The sequence below is a fragment of the Blennius ocellaris genome (genome assembly GCF_963422515.1).
Source record: "Blennius ocellaris genome assembly, chromosome: 4".
NCBI classification, from domain to species: Eukaryota; Metazoa; Chordata; class Actinopteri; order Blenniiformes; family Blenniidae; genus Blennius; species Blennius ocellaris.
The window spans coordinates 11,729,267-11,741,562 of NC_137653.1; the positions used below are offsets into that span (position 1 = coordinate 11,729,267).

At 39.7% G+C, this 12,296-nt stretch overlaps 1 protein-coding gene across 1 annotated transcript in view; it reads right to left on the minus strand.

The window, feature by feature from the left end:
* LOC308129403 (voltage-dependent calcium channel subunit alpha-2/delta-2-like) overlaps positions 1–12,296 on the minus strand; it is a gene marked incomplete at both ends in the record, with an annotated part of 32,924 nt that overhangs the window by 1,423 nt on the left and 19,205 nt on the right. The window contains 30 exons of the mRNA XM_080495343.1: positions 29–84; positions 327–379; positions 459–611; positions 1,248–1,319; positions 1,823–1,870; positions 1,950–2,041; positions 2,161–2,259; positions 3,046–3,149; positions 3,242–3,304; positions 3,397–3,487; positions 3,602–3,699; positions 3,776–3,836; positions 3,919–3,995; positions 4,136–4,197; positions 5,268–5,339; positions 5,508–5,579; positions 5,716–5,790; positions 5,897–5,971; positions 6,523–6,588; positions 6,715–6,804; positions 7,000–7,049; positions 8,161–8,239; positions 8,334–8,444; positions 8,575–8,736; positions 8,816–8,915; positions 10,192–10,242; positions 10,343–10,400; positions 10,476–10,607; positions 10,716–10,851; positions 11,001–11,045. Of these exons, the coding sequence (XP_080351469.1) occupies positions 29–84; positions 327–379; positions 459–611; positions 1,248–1,319; positions 1,823–1,870; positions 1,950–2,041; positions 2,161–2,259; positions 3,046–3,149; positions 3,242–3,304; positions 3,397–3,487; positions 3,602–3,699; positions 3,776–3,836; positions 3,919–3,995; positions 4,136–4,197; positions 5,268–5,339; positions 5,508–5,579; positions 5,716–5,790; positions 5,897–5,971; positions 6,523–6,588; positions 6,715–6,804; positions 7,000–7,049; positions 8,161–8,239; positions 8,334–8,444; positions 8,575–8,736; positions 8,816–8,915; positions 10,192–10,242; positions 10,343–10,400; positions 10,476–10,607; positions 10,716–10,851; positions 11,001–11,045 (2,503 nt within the window). The remainder of the gene's footprint in view (positions 1–28; positions 85–326; positions 380–458; positions 612–1,247; positions 1,320–1,822; positions 1,871–1,949; positions 2,042–2,160; positions 2,260–3,045; positions 3,150–3,241; positions 3,305–3,396; positions 3,488–3,601; positions 3,700–3,775; positions 3,837–3,918; positions 3,996–4,135; positions 4,198–5,267; positions 5,340–5,507; positions 5,580–5,715; positions 5,791–5,896; positions 5,972–6,522; positions 6,589–6,714; positions 6,805–6,999; positions 7,050–8,160; positions 8,240–8,333; positions 8,445–8,574; positions 8,737–8,815; positions 8,916–10,191; positions 10,243–10,342; positions 10,401–10,475; positions 10,608–10,715; positions 10,852–11,000; positions 11,046–12,296) is intronic.

Consider the following 12,296-nt stretch of genomic DNA (forward strand, 5'->3'; position numbering starts at 1 on the left):
ACAAAATATTGAATCTTTGCATGACTACCTTGGTTGAGCCAACTGTTGTAAAGCACTCCATACAGAAGTTGCTGTGTCACCGACCTGAAAAAAAAGAGGTTTGTTCAAGACTGAAGTTCATTTTGAAACCGCAATATATAAGGGCAAACATGTGACACGGCTACAGTAACACAGCTGAAAATAACCAGGCGTCAGCTGGCAGGCATTAAGAGGGAATAAAATCACTGTTATGGTCTCATGTGCAGAAGCCTGTGCACGGTTAAGATTGTTTCAAAGTGTCTTACATGCTCCTGGTGTCATATGATTTACAGTAAGCAGAGTCTCACCATGCCACTGTGGACGTCCACCAAGCCAAGTTCAGGATGTCAGCAATGGAGGGCTGCAGAAACACGAGTCCAGTCAGAAATGAAAATGAATGTTAAAACCCTCTCGTGAGCTAAACTCAGCAAGTCTCTTACCACAAAGATGCCTCTTGGTGCTGCGCCCGTGTGGCTGCTGGTGACCGGCTCGCATGCAGACTGGTAGTGAAAAGACTGTCGTCGAGTGAAGATTGAGTTGTTGTAAAGTGCATGCATCAGGTAAGGGTCCACATCACCAAAGAAAATACCAATCTGTGATGAAATGAAGAAAAAAAAAGAACAGAAAACACTACAGATGAATGAAAATAGCAGAGAAACAGCACCACATAGTGGATTCATCAAAACTTCACAAAAATCTTTGAAATCTTTTTTATTTAGACCAAATATCAAAGCTGAATTAAGAAAAATGTAAGAGTTGAGTTTGGAGTCAAGATTATAGTTTTGTTGGTGGGCAATCATCTAAAACTATGAACTGATTTTCTATTGACTAAAAATACCAGGTATAAATGTTGCCCACACAACTTTCAAAAAGTCTGACACCTACTGTTGACTTTCGTAAGTTGTTTCAAGTTGTGCTTTTTGTGTGGTAATATTAAGCCAGAAGATGTAAACAAAAGCACATATAAATGTCAGCAACTTCACCTCTACCTGCTAGTAATTACACTTATTGTTTTTATTTAAACTTTAATAAGCAAATTATAAAATATTCTTAGAACCAGCTGACGGTAGAACATTGGTAGACACAATCACTGAAAATTAATTCACTTCTGCTTACACATTTCAAAAGCATCACTTGACATTTAAATGTCGGATGTGCTGAAAATAACTAATATTTCTATAACCTACTACATTCAAGAGTTACCTTCTTTTCAGTATTTACAGACATACCTTTTTCCAGTGATCTCTCTGATTAGACATCACAAGGAACCCGCCATCATCAATGAGATAACAGAGAAGGTCCTACAGACACAACAAAACACATAAACATACAAGCGTGACCCTTCAAGTTTCAATCTGAGCACATATACTTTTCAGTTGAGTCTCAGTCTTTTGAGACCAATAAGCCACAGCTGCGGTTTTAATTTAGCTTATATATTACAACTTGTGCTCTGCACAGTAAGTGTATAGCCATTTCCAGCAGGGATCAGCCTCAGCACCTCGCTATAATGAGTTGGATAATGTTATGTAGAAGAAGGATGGATGACCTTTTCTTTGCATGACACAGCTTTGACTCACATTTGCAAGTTGTGTGACAAGTTACATTTACAATGATTTCTGTAACTGTTCCCTGCAGGTCACCAGCCTTTTACAGCTTGGCCAAGCATTATCCATACTGCATTAGATTTTGTGGGTAATAATTGATAATTGTGGGTTGATTGAAAAACAAACAAGCATCAGTATAGATTTTGCTTTATAAATTCTTCATAAAGTAATGTGAAAGTAAAATGAAGTAAAGATCTTACGTCTGTGTTCACTTCACAGTCCATCTCACAGCTTCTGGATGGTCCACACTATCGAACAATATAGCACTTATGTGAGTTTTGCTTTAAGTAAATAAGTAAATACTGAGCAGATGGCCTTGTGTTTTACCTTGTGTGAACCCTGACGACTGTCCGACACATTGCTGGCAAGGATTTTAAACTTATCCACCCAAGCTTCCAGGTCCAACTTCACTCCGACCACTGTGACCAAGATCCAGAGCAAAGAATCAGCACAGAACAAAATAAAAAACAAGGAATGTCTAAAAAACATGAGTGTGACATTTTGATTTCAGTGTTTGCCACATAAAGGCTTCTGTTACCTGCAGGTTTGAGTAGTTTTCCTCCCAAATTTACCTCGACGGCTGAACTGACCAGGATACCCACAGTGCCGTTTTCTGCTCCCACAGTGTCATCCAGAGCTGTTCAGGACATAAATGCTGATGAAAACCTCATATATCTGGTTAAAAGTTGAGACACATACCTTAAATTTATATAACCACATCAAGACAATAACCAAATCAGGTGACTACCAACTAAACAAATATATTACAATTAAAGGATTCCTGACCAAACAATATTCAGAGAAACTTGTTGGTGTATTTATTTTCAGAAGGTTTGGTGTTTATAGGTTTCAGAAATCAGTTAGACAGCTGCAGCTCATGCAGAACGCTGCAGCCAGTCCTCATCAACATAAAAAGGGTGGAGCACATTACACATTGCCTGTGTGTCAAAAGAGCAACTTTATGAAGCTTTAAATGGTACCAGGCCTAAATACATCTTAGATTTGCCAGAACCAAACAAGGTGAAGCTGCTATGCTTTATTTAGTCTCATTTTATGCATTTCTTATAATGCATAAAATATCGCTTATAATTAAGGTTCATAATCACCTTATTTCAGTGTATTTTCCTTGTAAAGCACAGTGGATTGCCTTGTGTCTAAATAGTGGTATGTAGAATAATTTGTCTCAACTTACCTTGAGAAGTTGAATCTGTACTTTACACAAAATTATCTGCACTTTGACTTGAGTAAGAATTTTGACCAAGTCTGATTAAATGGAAGAAACTACAATGTCAAATGTATTCAAACCGAAAGCTGCTTGAAGGACATTTCTGTGGCTGGTTTCCGTTCTCTAGTATTTACAATAAAGTCGTTCTTAAATAACGGAAATCTGTTGTGTTCAGGTGCATGTGTATGAATTCCTCACTGGATCTCGATGGGGCTCTGAACATGTAGCCTCTGTTGTCCAGACTCCGTCTGTAAAAATTTGAATTGAAGGGTTCAGGATCCTCGTCCCACATCTCAGCAGCTCTGTGCAAAAAAAAACAAAAAAACCATCAGACATCGTGACTGTACAGAAGTACTTCACTGCTTGGGTATCTAAGTCATCTAATCCCACTCACATGTTTGGGAAAACTCGCGTTATTCCCCCATCTGTGGATGCAAATACAGCCAGGAAACCATACCTGCAACAGTTTAATTTCAATGAGTCAGTTTAGTTTTTTCATGATGGACCGACTGCATGTGCACAATGTACACCAAGAACAAGTTGACTGACGAGTTTAGGTCCTTGTTCTTCCAGACCCGAGAGGCGAGCTGCCCGATAATCCTCGAGTCTAAAATCAGGTTGTGGATGAGGCCTTGGTTACCTGCAGCAAGAAAAAAAAAAAAAAAGGAAAGGAAAACAGAAGCTGGTCATTTCATCTGTGTGTTTGTCTACAGTTGTAACACTTTCGGCTGCTTGACCCTCCTGAAGCACTTACACTCATCGGATTCAGGAGAGATGTCCAGCATGAGAGAGAGGAAGTTCTGCAGGAACTGAGTGTTGTTGTCAGAAAGCTGCAGACGCTTGCAGTACTCCCTGTAGGGAACAACATTGTGAATAAGCATCTTTCTTTCACTAAACAGCGGCACTGGAACCGTAACAAAGACGTCACCTCGGAGCGAGAAACACATGTCCCGATGATTCAAACGAGCTTGGAAGCAGCGACTGCATGTCTGAAACAAATTCAGAGTCGGAGGTTGTTTCAGAAATCTATCGTGAGATTTAAAAATAACGACTGTGTCTCCTTATACTTACACTGGAGCTGCAGCATCACGTCACTCAGGTCTGCCTGGATGTAGTACTCATTGTATGGAGGTAATACCAGACCAAGACTGCAGGTGGCAGCATCCCAACATGAAGAAGCAGGAATGGAGACCCAGAGAAGGAAGACATTAGAGAGAAGCCATCTGCACAAGCCAGTCCACAGTGAACATGAATCCTTTGTTCATCATTTGTGGGTTATGACACTCACCTGTAATCTGTACCGTTGATTGGAGTCCAGGTGTAGCCTCTGAATACTTCGTCAATGTATTGCTGCAACAGTAGATTCACAAAAATCTACATGAGCTAAAAGATTCGTAATGAACTCTGTTTTTCTTTACTGTTTATAGACCACTGGGTGTTCATAACTGAGTTTTGATGTTCTAGTTGTGCCCACATTAAAAAATGATAAAAAACAATGAACTTTCAACACCCTACATTGAAATGTAAGTCATGTAGGCACACAGTTGACTGAGCGCACATAATTAGTTCTTCAGTCAAATTGAAGGCAAAATGTATTTAAAATCCATCGAGTCCCTACACTCTAGAAGTTTAAAAACACGATTTGAAAATAAATCTCTTTTTTTAAAGGCAGTAAATTTCCTCCTCATACAAACCGTTTGGATTTTAGTAAAACTGAGCTCTGCATATCTGAAGTAATGATCAGGAGAAATACAGCACAAAATGATGATGAATGATAGTATTGTGCTTTCAAATAAAAATGAAATGAGCACAGCTACCAAGGAGACCTTGATGTGGGATCACAACATATAATAAGTCTTCATACAAACTTCACTCTGATTCAACATGGGACCACAATGGCCTTAACCATTTGGAAATTAGTTTTAAGTGAAAGCGGACCTGAAATACCGTAAATATCGTTAACATCTGAAAATGAACTGCACTGCAGAGCTACTTTTTGTTTCACCCTGCAGGAATGACGTTCTGAACTTCAGACTGGTTTAGTGTCTGATCTTGACAGCAAACTGCCCATCTCTGTACACCATAATTCAACTGTTTGAGGAGGATAAGAATTTTGAATATGACCTTAAACTCATCGCCATTGTAAAGAGAGCAGCCTTTAAGCTTGTTTCAGGGGTCCATATAACAGCATAGTACATTTAACATGTGCAATTAGTACAAGAAAGAGTTTTAGTAACACTTAATGCAGCCAACCGTATCCTAATAGAGCCAATAAAAACCTCCAAAATAAGAAACATGGCAATTCTTCCCTCAATATAATGAAAATAATGTGTTTAGGACAGCTCTGTATGTGACAGCCACAATCATACTGACAAAGTGAAATGAGTAAAGACACAAAAGGCAGGAACATTTTGACTTGCCTCATCAATTGACTTGATGAGAGTCTTGATCTGCATTTCACCGGGTCTTCCATCGATCATTTGACGCCGTATCTAAAAACACAAAGCAGTTTCTCTTAGTCACAGATAAGTCACATGGGCCTTTGTTTACCAGCCCAGACAGGTGGACAGATTGATAATGTTCACTGGCTCAGAATTAACTGAGAATAGAAACTGTGATAGAAAACAGACCTTTTATTATAAATTTTGCTCTGAACGCACCTCTTCCTTATTGCTGTCTTCCACCTCTGCATCCAGGAAATCCAACGTCACAGGCTCAGGAAGGTTTACGAGCTAAATGAGAAGCATTACATGAAGCAAACAGCATGAATAAAATAAAAAGAAAACAAGTGGAGCAATCACTTGCGTTAGCAAAGATATTATCCACTGTGGGATCGGCACAATATTTGCCTGATTAAATATAGATCACCTTTGGCTGAAGATTAGGATGAAGGAGCAGATATCCATTTGGATCGATGGCGAATATGTACCCATTGGCCCCGAGCTGTTTCACAGGCAGAAGATAAGAGACAGAACAGGGATGCATTAGTTGTATTATTCCCATCCAGTACACATTTTAAAAAATGTGACAAAAGTTGTGTATGTTATACGTTGTATCGCGGTGTCAGTCGTTTTATCTCATCCAGGTGCACGTCGACTCCCATAACACCCAATATCAGCTGATTCTTGGAAAAAAGACAAATGGGAAAGAAAAGGAAGGGGGAGGGGGGGCAAAACAGTAAAATAAAATTTCATACCTGGTAGAATTCATCTGTTTGCTTCAGGTTGATGAATTGGGTAATAAAGCTGGAGGCAGCCATGTGAAGCTGAACCACTTCAACCAGCTGAGAAATAAAAGCATCTCTTATATAAACTTAATTAAACTGGACATATTTCTGATTTTATAAGAGCCCATCAAATGTCCTGGATGGGACATGGGACAAAAAGTAGGCACTGCTGAGAGTGAACCTTCCTTACTGTAGTGTTATTTTTGGTCTTATCCTTAAAAACATAAAAGTTTACATTTATAATGAAAATCATTTAAAAGAAAAATCATCATACAAGTACAAGTAAGCCTTTGTTTTCCAATTAATCCAACCAAAAGTATATATAACTGGCTCTGACCTTGAATGGCAGCTATTGCTTCCCAACAAGATGAAATTAAGTTATAACCTTCAATATGCAACAGAAAAACTGAGAACCACATAACCTCCTCTGCAGTCACCAGCTTTGTTACCTGTGAGCTTCCATCCATGGTGAGATTGAATACAGGCAAAGTCCCAGTGACTACCATGCCAAGACCCTACAGTGTTCAAAGACAGAGCCACAAAACATTTATGCAAGTGTAAAATAGCCATCTTCTTCTCTCTGGATTTATTCATTTTACTGTATACTTCACATGCAACTGATAGGGGTCACACGGGCTCACCAAAGCATCCTGATACACATTGGTCCACTGAACCTGCTTGGCATCGCTGCCTGCCAGAACCATGGGACGCCCCAGCACATCAAGGTACTCCTAACAAAACACAGAGGTACATGACCTGCTGCAGCTCCAAAACAACCACCAACATCAGGCCGCCGGGACAATGGCAGTGCAAACAAATTAGAGTGTAGATGTTTTCTGCTGGGCGAGCAGGAGCGTTCATGCCACAAAGAGGTCTAGAAACAGTGAACCGGGATCAGCTGTGTCGGAGGCAGTAGACAAACCCACCTGGGTGTTAATCCTTATAGCGCAGATGGAGCGGATCTCAAAATAGTAACCTGGCAAGCAGCAGAGAAGAGAGAGAGAGAGAGAGAGAGAGAGAGAGAGAGAGAGAGAGAGAGAGAGAGAGAGAGAGAGAGAGAGAGAGAGAGAGAGAGAGAGAGAGAGAGAGAGAGAGAGAGAGAGAGAGAGAGAGAGAGAGAGAGAATGTGAGTAGCTCTAACAAAAAAAAACAATAAACTGGAGCGATGCTCATAAATTATGCATTTTTGTCAACATGATAAAAGATCAGTGAATCGGCCACCTAAATCTCACAGGCAAAAGCTTAAAGAAGATACTATTGGGTTAAATTAAAAAAAGAAGAAGATACTATATAAAATAGAGGTATCTGTTTATACAGTTCAGACAAGGCAATTAGATCATGTTCAAATTCCCTGACAAGCTGAAGTGATGCCAAACTACTGAGCCACAATGATGTCATGATCATTTATTATCTAATTTTACTCTTTAGTTACCCTTTAAACATACTGTACACACGCACATACACACACGTTGAAATATTTAGCAATCTTGAGTAAAACTTCAGTAAATTAGGATGAATTAAACTCAAAATAATACTATCGTCGACTCGCCCGCCATGTTTTTCACTGCATTTCATTGCAACCTGCACCGTAGCCTCTGCTAGTTTTTGACGCTGAATGCCTCCCTTCTCTGTACATCTCCAATAGCGTCAGTATGATACTGTAATGAACCACATCCAGAAAGAAAAGCTCAACAATTATTATCCAAGTCACTGAATCACAGTCTTTCTGTCGAGCACAAATGGGATTCACATAACACTGACCTCCGTGTGAGCAAACAGAACATTATCATCCCACAATATCAGGATCAATACAGTACCCACTGCACATGACTCTTATCTGTGTGTGTGGTTTATTCCACCAAAGCACTGATTTATTTATCAAAAGATTTCGGTATCGAGCTGCAATCCCCCCTGTTGTTTAGAATTATTTTAAAAATATTGGTTAAAAAAAAAAAAGAAACCTGGCCAGCAGCCTCCTGGAAAGTTTTCAGTGTCAGTATTATTGTCACCACTGGTTTCAGTTAGTGCTTTTGTTTAACTCTAATCTGTGACTTACAAATGAAGCTAAAAAAAAAACCTTAACTTACCTTTATTTGTGCACGCAATCCACTGTAAAGGTGTGACATCATAGTTGTGTTGGCCCACAGAAAAGGTAAATACTCTGACCTAAAGTGAAACAAGCAGAACAAATGTAGCTCAGTGATTAATATTCTGCAGTGCAGGCGCTTCAAATTCAGACGGCTCTATGTTGTAAACTGACCGTCTTGTTGGGCCAGTTGTATTGCATGAAGACGTCCTGAGCTCTGTCCTCTCCTCCATCAGTAAACAGCATGATTATTTTATTGCAGTTAGCCCGGGGGACATTTGTCTTCTGAAAAACACCCCCAGACAGAAAAAATTATAAATAAAACATGTGTTGTGTTGATCAATACAGTGCAGCAACTGTAGAATCCGTCATGCTGACATAAAGGTCAGTCAAACTAAATCAATAGGTCACTTGCGTTTAACAGCTGATTGAAGGCAAAATGAAATCCAGACTTGTAATCGGTGGTCCCTTTCGCCTGCATTTGCTGCACTGCGTCCTTGAAAATCTTTTTGTTTCGCACGTTGGCCTGAACGAGATGTTTGAAGCACGGGACCACAGCCTCGGCCTTCTCGTTGAACTATAACACAGTTTGAGATCCAACATGAAACCACGGAAAGACGGACCCGGGAGAAACTGTGAGTGTGGGCGATACCGACCCTGGCCACGTTAACATAGTCGTCATCAGATAAAGTGTCGAGCATTTCCATCACTGAGGCTTTGATGAGTTTCAACGTGAGTCCACTGACGCTGCCACTCCTGATAACAAACCAAAAGTATTAGTCGGATTCTCATCGAAATACAATCGAAACACATGCAGTGTGTTTCACACACAAAAAAAACTATTGTTTTTCAGAAACGTCTGCAAAATTGTACGTCAGGACAGCACGGTTGTGGAGTTGTTGGTCGATGGAAAGAACGCTGGGCTGTGCGGAGTTTGACTGTCGTTGTCGTGAGTGGATTTTCTCTGAGTGCTCGGCTTTCTTGCCACAGTCCAAAAGCATCAGTTTGATGCTTGACTGGTGACTGTGTCCACAGTCAGCTAATATCGACTCCAGCTCCACGCGACCTTGAGTTAAATAAGATGGATGAACCGAGTGTAGTTCTGAGTATTTGTTACACTTGAAAGGTGAGGCCAGTTGTAACTTTTATAAACATAGTAGAAGAGGACCTAATAATGTGCTTGTTAAAACAGTTTTTTATTCAAATTAGCAGTGATGATGTAGTTGAGGACATGTCAACTAAGAAAAAAATTGTTTGATATTGGAAAATCCAGAATATTTTCTAAAGACGAATGCTTCTTAAGGTTTGGGGAAACTTTTTGTGTGTAGTGGTTTAGACACAAACATTTTCTTTGATAATTAATGTTAAATTAAAAAACTTGTGTCTTCTCCCCTTTGTGTTGTTTGCAGGCAGCTGCAACTGTGAACATGTTTCAGAAAAATATTATATCAAATACTACCGAAATAAAATACATTTAAAAAAATTGTATCTCTATAGACTCTGTCAATAAATAGAAAATATACAATATATATATATATATATTAATAAAACTGGTGTCTTGTTGCATTTGTACTTTAAATATTAACTGTATTCTGTTGTGTGTGACATCATAACCCCAACATATCTTCCAGTTGGTATAGTTCCACCATTTTCACATTAATTTGGCCTTGAAAGGACAGAGTACAAGTGTTAAGCTCGTAGAAATGCTTCATGCTGATGAAAGGTCATTCACAGGAGCCTCTTTCCTACTTTCCTCATTAATACAAGCAGCCTTCCTCAGAGTAGCCATGAGCGTCCCTTTAAAGCAGCAGTGAATAGCAACCACGAGGACAATACAGAGAAAAACAACAGACTGTTGCGCTTGACCATGAGTTTGAATATACTCGATGAAACGTGACTGCCTGATCATGCTGATGATGTTGATCAGCTGAGAGCAACACGTGGAGATCATTCGCTTACTGGAGATGGATTCAACTGTTCCAGTGGTCAATTTACATCCAGTAGTTTTTTGTTTTTTTTAAAAAGGACTTACACGTCAACGAGGATGACCATGTCTTTGGGGGATGAGGCGCCCTGAATGTACCTGTAAGAAAGAAGCATAGATGATGCAAAGCTTCAGGCCTTAGTGTCGTCTTAAATTGTGTGGCCCACAATAAAATCATGTTTTAAGCAGCAGTCTGTACCAGGGTCTCCTTCTGACATCATACAGGTCAATCTTATCAGGGGTTTTCCAAGGTGTTGCTGTAAAAGCACAAAGAAACTGTCACTTTAAACTTTCTTTTTCGGCTTTGGAAACACAAACAGAAGCTTTCCTGCCTGGATAGTAGCGAGTGACTCCTGTCGCACTCCCGAATGCTTGCCACAGCAGTGATGGATCCTCCCGACTGTTCTCCATGAACACTTTCTCCAACGCTTGTGTCCAGTTCAGTTCATTCAGAATGACTGGTGCTAGTGGTCAAATAGAAAAACTCCTACTTAGACACACTTTTTCCATTTATGTGAAGAAAAACTAATTGCACATCCTCACAGGCTTTCAGAATGAGAGCTTCAACTTGCCTCCTTTGTAGATGTCTGTAGGAATCTGAACAGCTGTGTAGGAGTAGTTGACGTTGTTTTTGAAGTTTGGATCGTACACAAACTCCAACTTGATGTGGGAGGGATTTTCCACCTCCCCTTCGCCATCCATGGAGTACTAAAAGAACAAGAGATGGCATTCATGATACGCAAAGCTTTATCTAGTCATCTCTAACAAATATGACTGTAGTTCAATTCAAAAACACAAATAGTCTTATCAAATGCCCTCAGTAGCAGAAGAGCTCAGTTTATTTGTTCCGCACTCACGTAATCCAGCTCTGCCTTGGAGTCATAATAAGCCATGTCCAGCTCCTGGAAGAAAACAGATGGAGCGATGAGAAGGCTGCAGGCGTGACAGCTGTGACAGATTATGAAGAAGTAGCGGTCATATGCATGCAGAAGTCAGCCTTTGGATGAACTGAGATGACTTGGGAAGGGCGACATCAGATTGCCTTGATTGGTTTTGATTATTGATTAAGTACACTGAGACCACACATTCTAGCCTCACAGCAAGAATATCTTCAACCCGAGCCCAGGCCTGGTTTTTTTTCTATGCGGAATTTGTATATGGATACATATGTTCACTTTTTCAGGAGATACTCCAACAGTCCAGAAACATGTTAATTATTGACTCTAAATTGCTTGTAAGTATGGTCGACTGTCTCGCTGTGTTTACCAAGAATGAGCTGGTGAACTGTTCGTGGCTTTTGCCATAATTACTTGGAAATGGCTCAACCTCAAGTTGGCAGTCGAAAAGATGGATGGAGTAGCACAGTGATCTCTGTCATCACATTTTTTTCTCAATTTACTTGTATTTGTGTTACACATTTTATATTTCTGGATATTCAGAGTAATATCAACTTTGTGCAAAAACATAATTTAGTGTCCATAGTTGCAGTTGAAACAGAAAAAAAAGTATGCTCCATATGCACTGAACTTATTTCTGTTTCATCAGAAATAAGTTCATCCAACAAATGGCGTTTTTAATGAAAAGGACATCAAACTTTAGCATCGTTTTGAATCATGATAGTGTGGAAGAAATGCCATAATTTACTGGTTTCAACACATCTCTGTGTTGAAAAAGATCAAGATAGAGTAGATCAAAAAGTTTATGTAGAAATGAAGTAGCAGCACTGATATGATTTAACCAGTAACAATCCTAATACATGCATATAAAAACTACATATTTCATCCAAAACAAAATGACAAATATACAAAAGGCTTGAGTAAACTGTTATATGAAATGGACAATAGCGGCAAATTTTCACATTTGCAAAGTTGCAACTGCCAAATGTTTCCTATTGTTCGGCAGTGTTTTCTGCACATTATAAATCAGCAGACAGGCTGCGAGGCTTGTGTGGAGCGTCGCCATCTGTTCGACTCAGTTTCTGAAAAGACTTGACATACTTCAGAATGAGCGTGACGTCCACTCAGAGGTGGATGTGCTTCTATTTTTTCAATGTTGTGATGACCGAACACTATCTCCAGTGAGCACCTTCGCCTATGTTATAATTCAGCCACACATTACTTTCTCAGTCTGCCGTTTGTCATTCAGCTGTCACT